This window comes from Strongylocentrotus purpuratus, unplaced genomic scaffold (assembly GCF_000002235.5).
Source record: "Strongylocentrotus purpuratus isolate Spur 01 unplaced genomic scaffold, Spur_5.0 spur5_scaffold_21, whole genome shotgun sequence".
In the NCBI taxonomy this organism is placed as follows: Eukaryota; Metazoa; Echinodermata; class Echinoidea; order Camarodonta; family Strongylocentrotidae; genus Strongylocentrotus; species Strongylocentrotus purpuratus.
Window position 1 is genome coordinate 23,747,546 of NW_022145607.1, and position 23,548 is coordinate 23,771,093.

Here is a 23,548-nt window from a genome sequence, read left to right on the forward strand (position 1 = left end):
GTGTCCATTCCGCGCGACATTTTTGCATGTTTGGCGGGGAAGAAATCCATTGTTCTCGGCAGAAGACCAGCCTAATTTTTCAGCTTTCCTGGGACCTCTGCACCTAAGAACACTCACAAACATGGCAGAGAAGGACAATGGTATGAGGATCGTTATATTCATATGTATTTTTATTTATAAGATTTCTTAAATGAGGGAGGATAAAGCACGAAAGGCACACAGTTATATGTTTAACGGGACAGTGACACTACTGACACAGTGTAACATGTGACCAATGCCATTGACTGTACACATATCTCCGTCACGTTACGGATGCGGGGCGCGGGATGGACCGCTCAGCCGGTGGTGGCCGAGCTTGCTGTCTCGCCGTTTCGGACGAGCTGCTGCTACTGCACTGCCATGCTAGGACTTAGTGAAATTAATAAATCCTGTGGCTGTGACCTGTGTAATACTAAAACTAATAGCATCACAATGGATACACTGTTTTGTAATCGAGTTAAACATGTAGAGTCTAGACTCTATCAACAGGTTCGCGTGAATCCTATCTGCCGACGTGTTAAAATTACATTTTTCATCATGGCACTGTGGCTACATTTCACAAGATTTTCACTAAATTTGTGTCTCTAGGCCTAGAGGTCTACTCAATTATATTAAAATTTGAGATAGAGTCTATCAACAATTCACTTCCTGAAATGATCGCGAAACCTGCATTTGATGATATTTTTCCAGAGCGTCAATTCACACTGAGCATCCCATGGACGTCGCCATCTTGAAAAAAGTGACCCTAAATCATGGTCAACTTCCGGTTCAATTTTTCACTCTAACCTTGTCATTATGACGTTTTACCAAACGAAATTTTGCACAGGGCAGCTGTATATAGAGTAAAGGAGCCCGTTTTCGGCCACTTAAGACAAAATCCTATTTTTAGGACTCTTTACTTCCTATTTATTATCATTTCTTGTTCAAATCATGAAGCAAATATTATTATTTAAACAAAAAAAGAATCCCAGAAAAAAATCACGAATAGCCATGACAATATTCATTTCAATTTTCACTGTTTTGGAGCCAGTTATCGGCCGAACGTTTCAGTTTACGGCCGCATGTACAAAGTCAATAGGAAGCACTCGCGCGCGCCGTGCGTTTCCGCGCTGATGTACAGCACAAGCGGGCGGAGCAGGTATCCCACGCCGGAGCTCCCTGGTGCTCGCCTGGCCGAAGACAGGCACAGCGGTGATCGGAAGTTGGAATCTGAATTAGACAGAGATATCGTGTGTGCGTCGCGGTGTGCGGCTGCATTGATTTAATACATGGGATGAGATACTTTTGACCTTGCGACTAGCACAAAATCGGGCTCTAAATCTGAAAAATACTTGAAATAAAGCTCATTTTATGGTACCCATATTTCTTACAGACACGCGTAAGATACTCAATTTTTCAGATTTGGGTAGCGGGACCGACGATTACATCGCTAAAATGTGATATTTTAGGATATATTTTCCATTGCAAATGTGGTTCTTCAGTGACACTGGCATGGTATAGTATGTGTGGGATATGTGTTATGCTATTATGCGATGTATTTTAGAGTGATTTTACCTTGCATCCAACCAATCGGCCGAAAACTGGAGCTGGCCGATTACCGGCTCCTTTACTCTAGTACTACATACATACAAGAAGACCAATCAAAACCTCATCAGCAGTTTGCATTTACTTTTTTTAACGTTTTAATCACCCATCTTCAAAAAAAGAGTCACTGATTTTGTTACTTTGGACCCAGTTTTTTAAAATAAGTTCTTAGGCGCCATTCAAAATCCGGTTTTTATTCCATTCTTGATTCTTTGAGATGTTTTCTTCATAGAAACACCTTACTTTCATGCTGAAACTTGTCTCATTTTGTTGCAACAGGTGTAAACAAGTCAATGTGGGGGGCTCTCTCAGTGGTGCCTATGCAGGTTCGCAAGTGCTCTTTAATTCAAGGCCACCTTACTTTTCCCTCCCGTTAAATGAAATTTTAAGTGATACAGCTCTTACTACTAGGTCTAGGAACTTTCTATAACATATCTTTTTTGCCACTGTATTCCTCATAAGCTTAGATTTGATGAATAATAAGTGTATTTTTTTTATTTGGAAACCCTAATGAAAGATTAGAGAGTAAGATCCCAGTTATTTACAAAAGGTGCGGCAGAAGACATGACATAGGGGGAATTGACACCTTTGACAAGCCATAACTCAGTAAAAAGAACCTCTGATTCAAATAATCTCTTCACCATTGGATTTCTCTCATTAAGAGCTTTAATTTGATGTATGGTTTGCCCAGAATTGAAGAAGAAAAAAATTTGGTGTAATATAGCTAAAACATGAAATCATGAAATATCGCACTTGGAGTAAAGGAGGGGGTTTTCGGCCACTTATGACAAAATCATATTTTTTGGACTCTTTACTTCCTATATATTATCATTTCCATTTTCTTGTTCAAATCATGAAGCAAATATTATTTTTTAAACAAAAAAAGAAATCCCAGAAAAAAATCACGAATTGCCATGACAATATTCATTTCAGTTATCGACCTAGCGAGGTCTAGCAGTTTACGACTGCATGTACAAAGTCAATAGGAAGTGCGCGCGCGTGCCGTGCGTTTTCGCCCTGATCTATAGCACAAGCGGGCGGAGCAGGTATCCCACGCCGGAGCTCCCCGGTGCTCGCCTGGTCGAAGACTAGCACTGCGGTGATCGGAAATTGGAATCTGAATTACACAGACATATCGTGTGTGCGTTGCGGTGTCCGGCTGCATTGATTTAATACATGCGATGAGATACTTTTGAGCTTGCGACTAACACAAAATCGGGCTCTAAATCTGAAAAATACTTGAAATCAAGCTCATTTTATGGTACCCATATTTCTTACAGACGGATTACATTGCTAAAATGTGATATTTTAGGATACATTTTCCATTGCAAATGTGGTTCTTCAGTGACTCTGGCATGGTATGGTATGTGTGGGATATGTGATATGCTATTATGCGATGTATTTTAAAGGGATTTTACCATGCATCCAACGGATCGGTCGAAAACTGGAGATGGTCGATTACCCCCTCCTTTACTCTATCTAGATCTAGACCTAACGGAATTGATACAAAAAAAAAAATTGACTTGAAATTTGAACCACGCCTTTGGCAAATTTGAAGAACAAGCTAGCAGTAGCACTAGCACTATAATCAGTAGGGGCACTGGTCTGAGAATGAGGATCGTCCGCATAAACACGAGGATATCTTCGTAAACAAGACAAATGGCATCCTAAAAAACTTGGGTTCTCTCCAGCAGGCACGTAGCCAGAGCTTGATGTTTTTTTTTTTGGGGGGGGGGCACATACATGTAATCGATCGAGGTTAAAAAAAGGGGTCTAAAAAAGTTCAACCGATCCTGGAAATTTTTTGGGGGGCACGTGCTCCCCCGTGGCTACGTGCCTGCTCTCCAGGATTCAGGTTCCAGATCTGCTTGCTGGCAATGCAAAAAAACGGATTCAGCGTTAAAAAAATACCCCCTGTTCACCGTCTACTTTTACGGGTTTTCTGTCTTCCCGAAGATTTATCGTATAGGGGTCTATAACGTGAAAATCTCTGTGCTGCGTCTTAAAGTGAGAAATGCATTGTGGAGAATTCATAGCGGAATCCGTTTTTTCGCATCACCTATGGGTAATGAGGATCATCCACGAAAATGCAGACGCTCCTTATTTTTGAGGACGCGATTTTCAAGGATATCCTTTTTTCGGACCACCGCCTCTACTGCAGGCCGAGAGAGTGGCGGGTTGTTTTTTTGCGAGGTGCGACTTCAGTTTTGAGAACGCACATTATGTAACCGTGCGCGTCATCCATTAGCTGTTGAATGAAAATTGAGATTGTGGACAATTGACATATAAGATTTTTTGTAAAAATATCTAGTCAGTTTTCCTCTTGTTTCTTTCGTTTTACAGGACCTTAGTTTAAAGAAAATTTCTTCAAATGTGCCTATGATGTGGTTCATACTGTTTGTCTGATTTCAAGTTGTGAAAATGTTGCGAAACTATTTTTGTGTGTGAACTTGCCTGGTATGATAAATCATTAAAATCTGAAATGGGCGACTTCTGCTAGGAGATCAATTCTAGAAATCAAATTTTTGAATTGCAAATACTCCCATAAACATGAATATTCTGTGAACTATGCATTTTGTCACCAATTTTCAAACTAATTTGAAGAAAGAGATGGTGTAAAAGCTTGAAATTTGCATATCTAAGTGCATTCAGAGGTCATATGTAGGGAGCACTTAAACTTTTGACACTTAACCGCTCATCAATGCCCATCGCCCTCGAGTCTGGTTATCCAAGTGCCTCAAAAACTTAATGATCCCGACATTTGCCTTTCCTTCTTTTGTAGAAACGTTTGACGATGCGGTGGAGGAGAGGGTGATCAACGAGGAGTATAAAATCTGGAAGAAGAACACGCCGTTCCTTTATGACCTCGTCATGACCCATGCCCTGGAATGGCCAAGTTTGACCTCTCAGTGGCTCCCAGATGTCACAAAGTTAGTCGCTTTTTATTTCATTAACTTGAACTGTCTTTTGGAAAAGATACATGTACCTGTGTTCTTCATGCAGCCTATCATTTGGTTTTGAAGCTCTTTTTTTGTCCCATTTAAGATTATTGGGTTAAGAGTAAGGCACTTGAATGTCATACAGAAAATAGGTTGGCAAGTCCAAGTTGTAAGTAGAATATGTCGTAAGGAAAATTGTACTTTCACTGTTATTCATGTACATTATTGTTTGATACTTGACCAAATACCTTTCACTTGCCTGGTGTTATGTGAGGAAGTATAGATACATTTATTAAATGGATGTCGTTTTATTCACATAGGAAACAATAAAATTGGTTTACAACTGAAGTTGATTGAATTAAATGTTAAAGTCTTGTTTGTTTGTTGTTGTTTTTTCAGACCTGAAGGTAAAGACTATTCCATCCATCGCCTGGTGCTTGGTACACACACGTAAGTATTTTCTCCCTTGGTTTTGCATATGGCATGGTCACAAATTTTGCTAAGTGGTAGGGTTCACTGGGATGTCAAAATCTTGACAAATTCCCAGGCCCCTTCAAAGGTTCATAGTTAAAAACATTTGAATGTGCTCATCTAATATTTAATTCATTCAATTAAACTTCAAATGTTATCGTCCAATTATTGGAAATTTGTTTCGTTTGCATGTCAATACAAAATTACAGATTATAAACATCAACAAGATACAAATGGACACAGAATAGTACATTTGACTTGAACATAGATAGATAACACAAAATATTGCAGTAGTGATGGTTATATTAATCATTTTGATCTCTCACGTTTACAGAAAGTTTGATCTCTCTGATGTCTTTCTACCTGTACATACATGTACATGTGACTACAAACCTTTTATTTATAGTTGCATGTGTCATCTAACTCTTTTTCTAAAAATCTTTATATTTCTGTTTGGAGCCAGAAAGGTATTAACTCATATACTTTAACACAGAGGGCATTAATTCTGTATTGAAGTATATGAGTTAATGCCCTTCTGGCTCTCAACAGACCATTGCTCCTTTGTACCAAGGAGAGAATAGTTATACCATGCATCACAATTTATAGGAATTTGATTAATTGATATAAACAGTTCTTGTTTTCCTGACCCTTTCCTGAGCAGATCTGATGAGCAGAACCACCTAGTCATAGCCAGCGTCCAGCTTCCAAACGACGATGCTAGCTTTGATGCAGCACACTACGACAGCGAGAAGGGAGGTGAGTGCTTTAATACCTCAACTCTTTGCCCGCTTTAGTTAACGATGGGAGCAAACGCTGGAACGCCACGGTCGACCTTTGTCACATCATGCTACATGTAATGGGCATTATATTTTAAGCAATGCGGAAGTCTGGGTTTCAGTTCAAAAATTAAAGATTTCAGTCCCATTCGGACAGGAGTCAGGAACTTGCCTTAAAGTGCCTCAGAAGAATTTAAACAGTTTTGTATTTTAGAAATTCGGGATCATTGAGCATAGCTGTGCCATTGTTGCATCGAGCTGTGCACTCGCCCTGCCCTTCAATAACATTTACTCTTGCCACTCATTTATAATGAAGTTTTGCCAGAGCGGTTTCTTTTTCAGATACTCGACCACGTACTGTATCGTTAGGTAGTTATTATACTCTTTCATAGTTTTAATGGTACACACAAAAATAAAGTAAAGGATTTAATTCCCTTTCAGCAACAAATTATAACAATCTTTGGTTGCTTTGACATCTTTAATAATAATAATAATATAATAATCTGGATTTATATAGCGCTTAATACTGAATTCCGTCTCTAAGTGCTTTACAGATATTATTACCCGGTCATCAGATTCATTCATTCACATTTGCACCATCTTCACTCCCTGGGAAGTATTCCTACCTTATTGTCACCGTGAGGGCATAGGCAATTACTAACACAAATGCTTTCGCCATCCTACCGGGTCCCTATTGGGTATTGAGTGGCAAATGTTATTATTATCATTATTATTTATTCGGCAAAAACAAAGACATTCGTTGAATACAAAACAGGAGTACATTTGGAAAAGAGTCACGTGGATGCCAGGAAAAGAAAAATATTAACTAAATAACTATTGATGCCTTGCTAAAGGACATGTTACATGTATCATCAGCTGCTTTTTTTTTTTTGTCGGTTGAGGCATCAGTAATTTTATAAAAGTTCAGATTGAGGAGTCAAAGAAGTGTTGATAATGTAACACTGTGTCGTCCTGTTCTGTCTCGTAGAGTTTGGAGGGTTTGGCTCGGTGAGCGGTAAGATCGAGATCGAGATCAAAATCAACCACGAAGGAGAAGTGAACAGAGCACGCTACATGCCACAGAATCAGACCATCATAGCAACCAAGACCCCCAGCAGTGATGTCCTGGTCTTCGATTACACAAAGCACCCTTCCAAACCAGGTAGGAACTTAGGAAGGGGTGAAAATAATATCAAATGAGTATGATAACCAGTACGTTACACATGTGTGCGGGCTCAACATTATTTTCTTTTTTTGTTGTTAATCTCTATTGATTGTATATCATGTAGACTGTATAAAGTTTACAGTCAGGACCCTTTAATAGATCAAATAACACCAAAATCCTGGTCAACTTGAAGGAAATAAATTATTAAAAAGGCTCAACTTTAAAGCTTACATCAAGTTATGGTAGTAAAAAAGGACATAACATGTAGTATTTACCCCTTTTATTTGTTTTCTACTTTAAAATTTTGTATGCAGAAAAAAAAAGTTTTACCCTGTAAAAAGTATAAACAAGCAGAGCGTCTGAAAGTATAATTTGTACTACCTTCCCTATCTCTATTTCCAGATCTGAACGGTCAATGTAGACCGGACCTAAGACTTCGCGGTCACTCGAAGGAGGGTTATGGACTCTCCTGGAACCCTAATCTTCATGGCCATCTACTCAGTGCCTCAGATGATCACGTAAGACCTCTCAGTCCCAACTATAGTTTAAAATGTTGGAATCTTCTTTCATCCCATATCTATCCTCTCAGTCCCATCTATAGCTTAAGATTTTATATTCTTTTACAAATAAGTATTGATAGATTCCTGATTCTAAAAGTCCATTTATTAAAAATAATGTTTTTTTCAACTGGATGATTAGCTATTACAATGTATTAGTATGTTAGTGTAAAAGCCTTCTTTGATGATCCTCAAATTTGGAATCTTCAAAACATACAAAAATGAATGTTTAATTCAATTTTGTATGTTGAATCTTGTAATCTGTTATATTATTATTCAGACTGTCTGTTTCAGGAAAACAATGACATGAACCGTGTGGTGTAATTGCCAGTTAAAAGTCATGATTATCAACATTTGGTCTGCAGTTAAACCATTTCACTAACATCAAATCGGAATAATCATCAGGAACTATTATTATTATTATTATTTATTATTTATATACAGCGCTTTTCCCAGAGTGGCCCAAAGCACTTACAACAAGAAGAATCCTACACTAGATGAAAATGAAAACTTATAGAATCCTAAAAATCTGGATTACAAAAAAAGAACTATTCATGGGCTAAATTGAAAATTCTGTTTCATTACCATACAGACCATCTGCCTGTGGGACATCAATGATAAGCCCAAAGAGAACCGTGTGGTGGATGCCAAGACGATCTTCACGGGTCATTCCGCAGTGGTGGAGGACGTCTCGTGGCATCTCCTCCATGAGAGTCTCTTTGGATCAGTGGCTGATGACCAGAAACTCATGATGTAAGTACTGAGAAAAAATGTAAGAGGCCTTACAAAAACTTAAAGAGATGGTTGAGTGAGTTATGGTAAAGAAAGAACAAAAAGTGTGAGCTTTTGTGATATAATATTATGTCAGTTTGGATGAAAACCAGTCAATAGTAGAAACAAATGTCTTTTTAAATGTCCCCATCTTTGAATTGTGACAAGAAAAGCTGAAAAGTTTGGTACAAAAATTTGTGTGTAGTCTCATATACACATTTCTGTATATAGTGCATATGATAGTCTGCAATATTGAGTAGATTTTGTGATGATTCCAAAACCTCAGACTTTACACAAATTTATATGTGCCACATATTAACATTTTCCAGTTGCTTCTAAACAGTTTCATTCACAATGCAATGACATGACCAAAACTCAAATTTATTTTCAACATTTTATTTCCTTTTCTCCCTTTTATTTGACAGCTGGGATACGAGAGTAAGCAACCTTGCCAAAGCGAGTCATTCTGTGGACGCTCACACTGCAGAGGTAAGTCACATGACCAAAAGCTTGTTCACATTTGACTTTTTTAATCGCAATATTTCTGGGTGACTCTGTGCAATGTGCACTGTACTGCAGATATCTTTCTTCCACACATTTCATCAAAGAATAACTCTTATTATTGGTCCAATTATTTCAAATTTTCAACATTTTGTTTCTCTTATTTTAGAAATGAAATTATTACAAAGGTTGGAGAGGACTTAAAGTCGTCGGTCACCGGGTTCTAACTGACGAACATACTTGTGCTTTCGTAGCAGTCAGGTAGAAATTAACCATCACATATTAAGTTTTTTTTTTTAAAGAGCATAAAAGTTCTAGCATGTATGATATGAAATTCAATCACAACTATTGTTGTTTGTTAAATCATTACTATCTGTTTTTATTTCAATATTTTTTCACAAACTTTTCTACTTTTTGTTCTGCAGGTGAATTGCTTGTCTTTCAATCCATACAGCGAGTTCATCCTTGCTACTGGATCAGCTGATAAAGTAAGTTTTATCATCATTTCAATTGTCTTAAATTTGCATTATTGACATGTTATGTATCCCGTCTTTTAAAAGAACTGCATAGATATGTAAGTGATGGTTGTTTGGCAAGAACAGCAAAAAAACTTTTTTTTTCCATTCTTGGCTTCAGACTTAAGGTAAACATGGCCGTCAATTTTTGTTTACTTTGGTCCTTCAAAGTTTTGATTTTAGTTGAAATATGAGCCTTGAGCCTTGAATATACAAAGTACAAAAATACAAATTAATTTGCTTTTCTTCTTCGTTCATCTTCTCTTTAGACTGTTGCATTGTGGGATCTGCGTAATCTGAAGCTCAAGCTGCACTCGTTTGAGTCGCACAAGGACGAGATCTTCCAAGTACAGTGGTCTCCGCATAACGAGACCATCCTTGCTTCCAGTGGAACCGACAGAAGACTCAATGTATGGGACTTAAGGTAGGGCGTCGCATTCCTATTGATTCTATTCTAGGCAACTTAGTTGCTGTAGTTAAGACAGTGAAACTGGTCTATAAAGACCGATCAGGGGAGACAAGAAAAGTGGTCTTTATAGGCAGGTGGTCTTTACGTACAGGTTCCTTAAGTTCATGTTTCAATGACAAACAATTTTTTAAGGAAACCAAAACATGTAGTCTTTATAGAGAGGTGGTCTTTCTATACAGGTGGTCACCAAAGCAGGATTTATTTAGGTGTCGTAGTCGAGTGGTTTAAGCACTTGATTTGAAATGCGAAGGTCGTGGGTTAGATCCCTGATACGGCACTAATGTCCTTTGGCAAGACGTTAATCTACATTTGCTACTCAGTACTCAAGACAGAAATGGGGACCCGGTAGGATGACAAAAGCATTTGTGTTAGTAATTGCCTATGCTCTCACTGTGACCATATTGTAGGAATACTCCCCAGTGAGTGGAGATGGTGCACATTCTTGCATGAAGGAATCCGATGACTAGGGAATAATATCTGCAAAGCGCTTAGAGACGGTATTCTGTATTAAGCACTAAATAAATCTAGATTATTATTTTTATGCCTCCGCCACCGAAGGTGGTGCCGGAGGCATCATGTTTTCGGGTTGTCCGTCCGTACGTCCGTACGTCCGTCCGTACGTCCGTCCGTCCGTACGTCCGTCCGTCCGTCCCGTTTGACCGTTATCACAATATCTCAAGAACCATTTAAGATTTAAACTTAAGACTCGGGAATAGTATTTATCACCATAGGAAGACGATCTGATTAGATTTTGGAGTACGTAGGTCAAAGGTCACAGGTCACAGAGGTCAACTTATGAAATTCCTTGTATTGAGTTTGTTAGCGCGATATCTCAAGAACCATTTGAGATTTAAACTTAAAACTTAAGGATAGTATGTATCACCATAGGAAGACGATCTGATTAGATTTTGGAGCACGTATGTCAAAGGTCAAGGGTCACAGAGGTCAACTTATGAAATTCCATTCATTGAGATTGTTATCATGATATCTCAAGAACCACTGGAGATTTAAACTTCAAACTTAGTGATAGTGTGTATCACTATAGGAAAACAATCTGATTACATTTTGGAGCACGTAGGTCAAAGGTCAAAGGTCACAGGGCTCATTATGTATGCAAAAACAGCTTGTGATCGCGTTATCTGAACAACCGATTGATGGATTCCTGCCAAACTTTGGTCATGTATGTATCTTGCAGAGCTGATGAACTGATTAGATTTTGGGGTCACGAGGTCAAAGGTCAAAGGTCACAGGGCTCATTATGTATGCAAAAACAGCTTGTGATCGCGTTATCTGAAGAACCGATTGATGGATTCCTGCCAAACTTTGGTCATGTATGTATCTTGCAAAGCCAATGAACTGATTAGATTTTGGGGTCACGAGGTCAAAGGTCACAGCGCACATTATGTATGCAAAAACAGCTTGTGATCGCGTTATCTGAACAACCGATTGATGGATTCCTGCCAAACTTTGGTCATGTATGTTACTTGCAGAGCTGATGAACTGATTAGATTTTGGGGTCATGAGGTAAAGGTCAAAGGTCACAGGGCTCATTATGTATGCAAAAACAGCTTGTGATCGCGTTATCTGAAGAACCGATTGATGGATTCCTGCCAAACTTTGGTCATGTATGTATCTTGCAAAGCCAATGAACTGATTAGATTTTGGGGTCACGAGGTCAAAGGTCACAGCGCACATTATGTATGCAAAAACAGCTTGTGATCGCGTTATCTGAACAACCGATTGATGGATTCCTGCCAAACTTTGGTCATGTATGTTACTTGCAGAGCTGATGAACTGATTAGATTTTGGGGTCATGAGGTAAAGGTCAAGGTCATGCGGCTCATTATGTATGCAAAAATAGCTTGTGATCGTATTATCATTAGAACAGATTGATGGATTCCTGCCAAACTTAGATCATTTATGTATCTTACAGAGCCAATGAATGGTTCATAAGATCAAAGGTCATGGGCTCATTATGTATGCAAAAATAGCTTGTGGACGCATTCTCATTAGAACTGACAGATGGATTACTATTTAACTCAGGAAATCTTGCAGAGCCAATGAACTGAGTAGATTTTAGGGTCATGAGGTCAAAGATCAAAGGGTCATATATGTTTATGAGAAATTGCTTGTAATCACGATATTCTGAGAACATGTTAATGGATTACAATTGAACTTGAATTTGAAAAATTTCTTCCGTTTCGGTTTGTAAAATTGCTCTATGACGGAGGCATCATTTTCGACTGCGCGCAGTCGAATTCCATCTAGTTATTATTCTACTTCTGCTGCTGTTACTGTCGTTACTACTTCTATCATGATTATTTTCATTACAGTAAAATTGGTGAGGAGCAGTCGCCGGAGGATGCTGAAGATGGACCTCCAGAGCTGCTCTTCATCCATGGCGGACACACAGCCAAGATCTCAGACTTCTCCTGGAATCCCAACGAACCTTGGGTCATCTGCTCTGTCTCAGAAGACAACATCATGCAAGTCTGGCAGATGGTAAGGCTATGTGATGCAGGTGGTTTTATTCTTTTTTTATGCCTCTGTTACGAAGTAGCCGGAGGCATTATGTTTTCTGGTTGTCCGTCCGTCCGTCCGTACGTCCCGTTCTCGTGATCGCGTTATCTGAAGAACCGATCGATGGATTCCTGCCAAACTTTGGTCATGTATGTATCTTGCAGAGCCGATGAACTGATTAGATTTTGGGGTCATGAGGTCAAAGGTCAAAGGTCACAGGGCTCATTATGTATGCAAAAACAGCTCGTGATCGCGTTATCCAAAGAACTGATTGATGGATTCCTGCCAAACTTTGGTCATGTATGTATCTTGCAGAGCCGATGAACTGATTAGATTTTGGGGTCACGAGGTCAAAGGTCAAAGGTCACAGGGCTCATTATGTATGCCAAAACAGCTCGTGATTGCGTTATCCGAAGAACAGATTGATGGATTCCTGCCAAACTTTGGTCATGTATGTATCTTGCAGAGCCGATGAACTGAATAGATTTTGGGGTCATGAGGTCAAGGTCAAAGGTCATGTGGCTCATTATGTATGCAAAAATAGCTTGTGATCGCATTATCATTAGAACAGATTGATGGATTCCTGCCAAACTACGGTCATGTATGTTACTTGCGAAGCCGATGAACTGAGTAGATTCTTTGGTCATGAGGTCAAAGGTCAAAGGTCATGGGCTCATTATGTATGCAAAAATAGCTTGTGAACACATTCTCATTAGAACTGACAGATGGATTACTATTTAACTCGGGACATCTTGCAGAGCCAATGAACTGAGTAGATGTTAGGGTCATGAGGTCAAAGATCAAAGAGTCATATATGTATATGAGAAATTGCTTGTAATCACAATATTCTGAGAACCTGTTAATGGATTACAATTGAACTTGAATTTGAAAAATTTCTTCTGTTTTGGTTTGTAAATTGCTCTATGACGGAGGCATCATTTCGACTGCGCGCAGCCGAAGTTCCATCTAGTTTTCCGTCAAAGGAAATCTGAGATGCATGGCCCTACGTGTTATCAGCGTCTGATATGGTGTAATATTGAAACCCTAAAAAAAATTGCGCTTCAAAATGACTTAAAACCGTCAGTCCTCTGGCTGCTTACTAACAAGCATTTATGCTTTTTTAGTAGTCAGGTAAACTAACAACCACAACCACTAACAAATAATTGTTTACAAATTTTGAATCATGTCTTTCTTTGAATTACAATTCGGAAGAACATCATTTTAGGAATGTCCCCCGTAAAAGGATTGCTCTACAAATATTCTGCTATTCAATATATGAAGAGGATAAATAGCAGATCAGTTTGGACCAAAATTTCATGCCACATATGTGTGTGTAGCCCCAAATACCCACTTCTGTGTGCAGTGCATGCGATTTTCAGCACGATTGAGCCTATATCCTATCGTTTTAATTTTTCTAAAACCTCACTGTATACCCAAATTCCTATGTACTACATCACTCACCGTTCTCAATAGCTAAGAGACAGTTTCTTTCTTCATGTAAATACATGACCAGGGCCCCCGTCTTAGCGATTGATCCAAATCAGTCGCAAGTCTGCAGTCTCCTATCTTTTATGTATATAGTTGTGATTGATATCAATCACATAAGTTGCGATTGATATCAACTCGTTGTAAGATGGGGCCCAGTATGTAACTTTATCTTTAAAAGATTTTGTGATTTAACTATCTTTTTTTTCTGTTTTTTCCACCAGGCTGAGAACATCTACAATGACGAAGATCCCGACACATCAGCGGCTGATTTAGAATGCCAACAACAGACTGTATCATAAAAGTTCCACCCTCAAGAAACAGAAATGAAAAGAATGAAGAAAAAAAGACGGAACAAAACACTCCTACTTCAACTGTCATATGCCTTCTCGTTGACAGTGTTATTCCTTCCTCATTTCTTCCTCTTTCTCGTGCAGTAGTACATTATAAACCTCCTTGGTACCCAGAATATTCCTTGTTTTGAAATCTCTCTATGTCAGGACCCAAAATAGTGATAGTATTGACTTACAAAATTGTAAGTATCCTTGGCTAACTATCGCTAAAATAACAGCTCTTAAAATTGCTGTCTCTTGGTCATCTGAAACAATTTCCGTTGCACATAAAATATTGGCCATACATTACTTAGATGCACTGTCGATATTTGCTCGCATGGAGAAATATTAGATAGCTGCCTGGCTAGCAAGCAGCTATCTGTAAGCAAAATCTGTTTACAGTGACACTATTTTCAATAAGGAGGAAACACCCTAATGTTTAAACACTCCTTTCTTTTGCTGCTACAGTATGTTAAACTGTAACAAGTTGGTGTCGATGGGTTTAGGTGCTAAAGCATGACAGCGGTGTTGAGCTTTTATAGCTTATTTCTTACCTCGATATTAAGGATCACACTTATTCCAAAGATGACTGGTAGGAGGAGTGGAGAACGGTTTTTGTAAATTTTGTGAATAGTTCATCGTACGATGAAGAATTGCTTTTGTAGAAATATAATGAGCACATGTAAGGGAAGAGGTGCTGAAATTATGTGATAACCCCTCTGTCATCCTTCCTGTGTACGGTGTACTACCTTATACTGTAGATGGTGGTGGTGGTGGACACTGGAGTGGGATGTTACTGTAAAGTCAGAATCTTTCAAGATGTAATAGTTGTGCAAATCGTTAAAGATGGCCACTCTCGCGGCAAGAAACTAGTGAAATGGCGTGGTCTAATTATATGTTAAGCATTTCGCGGCATGAAATCTTCGCAAATATAAATCACTGGCAAAGTTCACGAACATTGCATGCACACAAAAGTTTCTGGTTTTACAGTACATGTATTAGAGTGTAATGCCGTAAGTTTCAATCCAAACATAATTTTCCTCTCTATTTATGTACAGCATATACAATCAAAAGTAGCATTTAATGCTAGTAATGAAATACAATGCTGTCATTGAGTTCAGCAATGAACAGGCAGAGCCATGAACATGAATGATTAATTTCAGTGTTACAATGATTTCCATGTAATTTTACTCTCAAAGACTTAGTGATATGTAACATTTTTTTCTACTATGTGAATTTTGTTCCGCCATGTCCATTTTTCTGTCATGTATGATAATGGTGTCAATAAAAGGACCTTTAGTATTTGTACAGGTATGCTTATTTTGACATCACTCTTCTTATATTTATAAATGAAGCATTTTTTTCTTTTTGGAAGAGCAGATACCATTGAGGGTGTGGTTGTGTGTAGAGGGGAGGGGTTGTGCCCTTGTCACGTGAAATCTGAGTATAATGTTAAAACATCAGAGATAGAGAGAGAGAGAGAGAGAGAGAAGGGTGGCGAGGGAGAGAGAGAGAGGGGGGAGGGGGCAAGGGGATGAAGAGAATGAGGGGGTGGGGATTGCATACATACCAACTGTTCAGATTAAAGAGGAACATTCCTCTTTTTGGGAGAAGATAATTATCATTTTAATGCAGGTGTTCCTCTTCCTTTACAAATTTGTCTGTAGTATTGAATAGGAGAGTTAGGATTTTTTTTGAAAATAGCATAATTTGTACAGATTTCTGATTTTCAAATGGGATTGGAGATAAGAGATAACTGGAAGGGGGAGGGAAATAATTCACCTGGTCACTATTTTCTTTCAATTTATGCATGTTTCTATTACTGTTTAATTTTCACCTGCTATGCATAATCGAAAATCTTTAGATAAAATCCACTATGTATATATTAGCTGCTGCTCAAAATCATGTGTATGGCAAGCCTCCGATGAGCTGCTGAGTTGTCAGATAATTTTTTTTCGTTCAAAGAAGTATGCATAAATTAGGAAACTTGTCTATTAGAGAGAGAGAGAGAGAGAGGGGGGTAGAGAGAAGGGGGGGGGGGGGAGGGGGGGGGGGGGAGGGGGGGGGTAGCTCGGTGGAGGAAGAAAGGAAGATGTTGGGAATGGAAAGAAAGAGGAAAGAGAGAGAGAGAATGAGAGGGCATGTATATACACATGTACTTTCGTAATTACATGTATATTACCCTACCACCCATACCCACGCCAGAAGCGGACACTTCTTTTTTTTTTTGGTCTCGAAATTTGAAAATTGGACATTTTTTTTCGTTGGGGGGGGGGGGGGTAAGGTCACTTTACGTTTGCCGTGGGCATAATTTTTTTTTTTTTTTTTTTTTTTTTTTTATTTAAACAAAAAACAAAAACAAAAACAAAAAAAACAAAGGGGGGGGGGTTTAGTTTTTTTTTTTTTTTTTTTTTTTTTTTTTTTTTTTTTTTTTTTTTGGGGGGGGGGGGGGTTACACACATAAAAATACCAAAGGGGGGGTTTGAACCCCAACCCCCCCCCCCCCTGCGTACGCCCCTGCCACTGATGATGATGCCGTGATGATGATTACTATTATACAAAATGAGGATGCATCATGATTATGACAATATAATGTACTACACAAGTACCTGTACATGAGATTGCAGATATCGAGATATAGGTGTACATATATTATGTATGTAGGCCATTTATCTCTTTTTATTTGACAATTCTAATGGGTTTCTGTGGGCGACGAAGTCATGGTGCGATAGATATGGATGATAATCCCCTCTTGAGATTTGATATTCACATCAGATAGGATAATATCTCCTCGATATAGCATAAATAATAAGATTTAATCGATGAGAGAAAGAAAACAAAATATGAAATTAGAATATATTTCATTTATAGACTGTGCCAAGGCAACATTGATTTTAAAAATAAATTATTAAAGAGGTGCTTACTACGTTCCTTCAACAACCATTTCTGACTATTAATTCTCTGTATGCTGAATGGTTACAATCAGGTGCGAACGCAGACGGGGGGGGGGGGGGGGGGGGGGGGGGGGGGGTTAACCCCCCTCAAATATTTTTAATTGTAGAAAAAAAATTGCTCTTACCCCCCCCCCCCCCCCCCCCCCCCAGATTATTCAGCGGCTGGCTGAGTCGTTGCGAAATTTTTCCTCAAAAACTGGGCCAAATTAAAAAAAAAAAATATGCTCTTATCAAGCTTTATCTCGTCTGTCCTTTTCGTGTGCAATGTTATTTTCTACTATGTATTATACTCAGGGGCGGATAAAGGGGGGGGGGAGGCGGGGGCCCAGGTTTTCTCCCCTGGCCAAATGATAGGTTGAAAAAGATGGTAACGTTAATTTTACCTTTAACCCCCAAAAAAGAAGATGCCCCCCCCCCCCCCTCTGGCAAAAAAAAAAAAAAGACAAAGTGATTTTTGTTGGCTAGAAGAGGGAGGGGGGGGTGTTGTATAAACAAAAATAGAGTTCAACCCCCCCCCCCCCCCCCCCCCGCTTATTCGGCTGGCAGGCTGAGCCGCCGCTGAGTATTTTCTTCAGAAAAAAAAATTGTGCTCACTACCCCATGCCTCCCATCATCATAATTATCGTTATTATCTCATTACTTCTACTTCTTGTTTTATTATTGTTGTTGTTATGAATCGGATATTATCAAGGATAGTTTTCGGGTGGTGGGCTGGTCCTTTACCAGAGTGAGGTGTGAGCAACCTCTACCTCCCATGGCTCGATCATCTTCCTTCTTTTCTACTTCTATTCTTCTTCAACATCCAGTTGTCTTGTATCATCACCATGCAGCGGATAGGTTAAAGGCGCCCTAGTCAAGGTCGAGACTTCATCGACACCACAGCGGGGGTACACGCAACATACATATCTGCAGTTGCCATGGTGGTGGCGAAGGCGTAATCCCATATAACTTAGTATGGAAGGCAACTGGTCCAAATATTGAACCTCTATTTTTTTCTTTAATTTTGGGTTTCCACTACTCAAAGCACAATACTACCCAGCAACTCATACATTGAGGGGCGGTGGAGCAACTTTCAACAGAAAAGGACACTTCTGGAAATAAAAGGCACCTACAAAGGGAAATCTCAAAGCGAAAATGCACAATTTTGTAGACATTTTTATACACCATAAAAGATATTTCTTAAGCATCATTCTTTGCAGTTGGGTGTGATGGTCTGACAATTCATTTGCGAGCGAGCTAGAAAAAATAGTTTTTTTTTGAGGTTGCAGTGCAAAAAATTGCATCTTGTAAAGAGGAATCAAAAGACCTTTGATAAGTAACATAATTATATCATCCATAAATGCGAGCGAGCTGAGCGATCGAACTTCAGGGAAATTGCTCTTAGTCGCTTGAAATTAGGGGAGCGTTTAATGACGAGAGGAAAATGGGACACTAGTCTTGTCGAAAGGGATAAGACATACGTTTATTAGAATATAGCTGAAAGGGGGACATTTATAAGAAGGGGAAGAGGCTCTTTGTTTACTAATTGGGGGACCGCGCTTATCACTAGGAAAAGGGGCACTTATTAGAGAAGAAAAAGGGCACATGAAAAATTATAAGGTGCGCTTATCCGAGTTAAAAAGGGGAAGGGGCACTTCTTACAAAGGAAAAGGGGCGCGTCTCAGATTTGAATAGGGCGATTATCAGAGGTGAAGGGGGCACATATCAAAAGTGAAAAGGAGCACTTCTCTTACCTAAAAGGAGCACCTACTAGAGATTAAATAGGGCATTTATCATAATGGAAAATGGACAATTCTTGCGAAGGAAAAGGGGCGCGTGTCAATATAAAGGGGCACTTATCAGAGGTGACAAGGGAAAGGGGCACTTGCCAAAGTAAAAGGGGTACCTTTCCTATGTAAAAGGGGACACTTCTTACGAAGTTTAAGGGGCACTTTTCCTATGTAAAAAGGAGCACTTTTGAGGGACTTGAAAAAGTGGGGGCACTGTGCTTCTGTCCTCCTCGGAGGGCCTCTCTCTGCATATATACAACTCATACATGTATGTATTATGTTAGGCTTACAGTAGCTTCGAATTTTTTCTTATACATGTATAGCATCTAGCAGCACTTAGATCGAGATAGAAATCAGTGCTGGCCCTGCTGGGATAAGCAATATTCTAAAGATGGGTTCCGATGGGAATGTATATAGATTTTAAAAGAAAAGCTTGAAACCTTTAATAAATTCAAGTACCTTTAGGGTCAACCATCACAGAGGTTGCTAATTCTGCTCAAGAAGTCAAAATCAGAATTGCAGTTGCCGCCACACTTTCCCTTGCAAGTCTGAATCCAGTTTGGAATGACATGTAGAATTAGCTAGGTGAGATGACTGAATCTGATTCAGTCTTTCTATATGGCTGTGAAATATGGACACTAAATACATAGATGGAATAGCGAATGAATGCTTTTGAAGTTTTTAGATTAAATGTCTGAGAAGGCTTCGCATATCCACTTCATTTCACTTACATGTACGTCCAACATTAATTATTATCATTAATCTAAATTTGCCACTCTTCACCCAAGCTTCACCCACTTCCCACGCGGCAGACGCGAGAATAATTTAACGATTCGATATTTTAATATGCATGTTTTACCAATAAAATAACATATTTAAAAGGAAACAATAAACGCGTAGAGTTTCAATACACTACTGAAATAAGAACGCTATTTTTTTTCTTCTTCAAATACATGCTTGTAATTCAAATCCCTTGCCTATGTACATGTACTTGCAAGTTGCAAGGGAGAAATTCGAAAAGTGATCGTTGTCATAACAACGGAATAGATATCGTTGTCACGAGGGATTTGGGTGGGATACTATCTTAATGGATAGCGCTGCGTTGAACCATTATGCTTATTCATATGCGACTAATCTCCCTACATTCTGATAGCAAGGGCTGCGGAACCGGAGAAGGGATTTGGGGAGTGGCGGATCTAGGGGGTGGCCAAGGGACACGGGTCCCCGCCCCTGACCCCCAAAGAGGGTAAAACACCTATTTAAAAAAAAAAAAAATAGAAGGTGGGCCCCCACCCGTGCCCTGACAAGGGGGGAGGGGGGAGTGTTGAACCTACGTTGAGCAAAACAAAAATTAGTGCTCATTACCACCCCCCCCCCCCCGCTTATTCGCCGCTAAATATTTCCTCACGAATTGGACACCCCTTGTGCCTCCGCCCTCGCTGCCTGTTATAAGTAAATGCATAATCATTCAGCGGCATTGCAATGAAGCAATAATCATGCTCATCATCACACCGTTGCCAAGCTTGTGCTTTCCTAAAAACAAAACAAATAAATAAAAAATAAAAAATGGGTATAAAGGTTGGCCAAACATTTCACTTGAGTGAGTAAATCAACTTGGCGTACTTTTTACATTCTTTTCGTTCTTCATTTTATTTACATCATAAGTAATCTCAGGGGGAATATTATGTTCGAAAATATTTTGTTGTTTTTTTTAATTTAAAAAAAATCAAACAAACCGAAAAGATATCTCTAAAATAGCCCAATGTATATTAAGTGCAATGATTTTCGAAAAAAAAAAAGCCCTCTTTGGACATCGTGGTATAGACAATATCATCCAAAGCAGTAAACTAGTATACAATAGATCGGTTTACTATTATGTATTCAAAATGTATGGATGTTTTTTTCCTGGGGAACTGGTGACGAGTTATTCCATTAATCATTTATTATTAGTAAACCGGCTTATTACGACTATCGACTCGAGGAGTTATCAGGTGGAGCCTTATAAATAACTCTTCGCCTGACTAGACGTGACACAATCGCAAATCTTCTAAAACACCCTTTAAATTGCACATTTTGGAAAATGTTGAATAGATAAACAGGGCTTTGCACTTGTGTTAATAAAACTAATTCTTTATAGTTTGTTATATGTTCATCATATTTATCTTCCTGTTTTCTCTAAAAGAAAAGATAAGAGAAATGAAATACAGATTTGTGCAGTACCCGGTTTTATAGGAAAAAAGGTCTTCTAATGGATGCATAATATATCGTCTCTGAGTTGTTTTTCTCACATACATTATGCATTCCCTGACGTGCGTATCTCCCTGGTCTCTGTCTATTCTTTATCTTCCGATCCGTGAGCTATGCCCGAACTCGCTCCCACATTATGGCGTGTAAATATTTCATCTCTAATCCAAGTTAATGGAGTTCTCCTAAACAAATCCCTCCGTGCAGTCGAAGTGACAGTTGAAGCAAATTGCCTTCTATATCTATATATCTATTTCACTAACTGCCTCTCTCTCTCTTTCTAGACTCTCTTTCTCTCTGCATGTGTCTCTCTCTTTCTCGTTCTCTCTCTCCCTCTTTATTTTTCTCTGTGCGCCCTATCTCGCTAGTCTGCAAACACAAACTCTTGTTCGGCACTTGTCTTTACCGCAATTCCTAAAACCTTGAGCAGAGCCTAGATCTGCCACTTGCATATTGTAGTCTCATATTGCAAACACTACCGACTAGCAAGGGTCTGTGCCTGCAAACTACCTCTCTCTCTCTCTCTCTCTCTCTCTCTCTTCCGACAATCTATGTTCCATCCTATCTGCAGACACGGACTCGATGTCGATACTTTTTTAAAACAATTCCTAAAAGCCTTGAGTCGAGGCAAAGCTTTGCTGGTCTCTGGCGTAGTACATGTTTCTCTATATAGCTGTGTATAAAGAGCAGCTTTATGCAAAATTAGTTGAATGATTGACAAAGTTATTGGTTGATATTTATTGATCGACAGGTTGACGTATTGATTAGTAGATTATATTGACATTATGACTGACTGACATATTGAGTGTTGAACAGGCGCGTACGCAGGATTTTTTCAAGGGGGGGGTTTTAACATTTATAAATCGGTCCGAAAATTTTGCAACGACTCAGCCAGCCGCTGAATAAGCGGGGGGGGGGGGGGGGGGGGGGGGGGGGGGGGGGGGGGGGGGGTAAGAGGACACATTTTTTTTTTTTTTTGGTCCCAAAAAAATCGCAACGACTCAGCCGACCGCTGAATAAGCGGGGGGGGGGGGGGGGGGGGGGGGGGGGGGGGGGGGTAAGAGGACACTTTTTTTTTTTTTTTTGGTCTCGAAATTTGGAAATTTGACATTTGCTCCGTTGGGGGGGGGTTTTAGGTTTTTTTTAGGGGGGTTTACACACAAAAAATTTCCAAAGGGGGGGGTTTAACCCCCCAACCCCCCCCCTGCGTACGCGCCTGGTGTTGAATATATAGACATTGATTTAATAATTGACTGACATATGCTATTAATTTTGTAGACATATTGTTGGACACATTGATTGCCTGATTTACATTTTGGCTGGTGGCTAAAATGATTGACATAATTGATTGACTGTTATTTTGATTGGCAGACATATGTCTGCATTGATTGCCTAATTTATATATTGATTGTAGCTATAATGATTGAAATATTGATTAACTGATAATATTATATTGATTTGTAGACATATTGATACACGCATTGATTGCCTGATTGACATACAACTTTGTAGATAATATTGATTGACCGATATTTTGATTGGCAGACAGTCATATTAATTAATGGACACATTTATTGAATGATTGACAATGTGATCAGTATATATTATTGATTTTACATATTGATTAGGAGACAATGTTGATTGATATATTGACGGATCGATTGGTTGAACTGCTGATTGATCAATGTATTGAATGGATGATTGACTAATCAAACGATTGCATTATTGATTAGCATGATTATTGATGGGCCGGTAAATTGATTGCATGAATGATTGGCGGATCGATTGGTTGAACTGCTGATTGATCAATGTATTGAATGGATGATTGACTTACTGACTAATCAAACGATTGCATTATTGATTAGCATGATTATTGATGGGCCGGTAAATTGATTGCATGAATGATTGGCGGATCGATTGGTTGAACAGCTGATTGATCAATGTATTGAATGGATGATTGACTTACTGACTAATCAAACGATTGCATTATTGATTAGCATGATTATTGATGGGCCGGTAAATTGATTGCATGAATGATTGGCGGATCGATTGGTTGAAGAGCTGATTGATCAATATATTGAATGGATGATTGACTAATCAAACGATTGAATTATTGATTAATTGCACGATTATTGGTGGACATGTAGATTGATTAATGGAATGATCGCATGGATGATTTTTATTGACTGACTGACTGACCGAATCTATCCCCACAAAATACTACAAATAAATATAGGCATGCAAACGCAACTATTTGGGCTAGCAGTAGTTATAAATGTATTAAATAACGAATTATTATTATTATCATCAATAAAGGTTTATTTGACACAAAGACTGAATTATAAATATTATTAAAAGATTAAAATACATCGTTAATACAAATTGCAACTGTGAATAAGACATACTGAATTAAATACCAAATTACATAAATACTTTACATTGTAGACAATGAATGTC

General features: G+C 38.9%; 1 protein-coding gene across 2 annotated transcripts; it reads left to right on the forward strand.

Annotated features, from left to right (window-relative positions):
• On the forward strand, nt 1–15,438 carry LOC579451 (histone-binding protein RBBP4). 2 transcript variants are annotated; one of them, XM_030995420.1, is made up of 12 exons: nt 1–140; nt 4,406–4,553; nt 4,962–5,012; nt 5,665–5,789; nt 6,798–6,971; nt 7,377–7,492; nt 8,124–8,284; nt 8,728–8,791; nt 9,229–9,291; nt 9,588–9,742; nt 12,121–12,289; nt 14,017–15,438. In XM_030995420.1, the coding sequence occupies exons 1-12, from the start codon at nt 122–124 to the stop codon at nt 14,092–14,094; spliced, it is 1,323 nt and encodes a 440-aa protein (XP_030851280.1). In that variant the 5' UTR covers nt 1–121; the 3' UTR covers nt 14,095–15,438. The 2 variants fall into 2 exon arrangements, with proteins under 2 accessions (XP_030851280.1, XP_030851281.1); XM_030995421.1 differs by having other exon boundaries at nt 2–140; nt 5,695–5,789.
• Nucleotides 15,439–23,548: the final 8,110 nt, after the last annotated feature.

Excerpts from the sequence above, each read along its gene's own strand:
- LOC579451 (XM_030995420.1), top strand. Across the intron at positions 5,013-5,664 it reads CTGGTGCTTGGTACACACAC|TTCTTGTTTTCCTGACCCTT; the intron begins GTAAGTATTTTC and ends TGATATAAACAG. Across the intron at positions 9,743-12,120 it reads CTCAATGTATGGGACTTAAG|TAAAATTGGTGAGGAGCAGT; the intron begins GTAGGGCGTCGC and ends TTTTCATTACAG.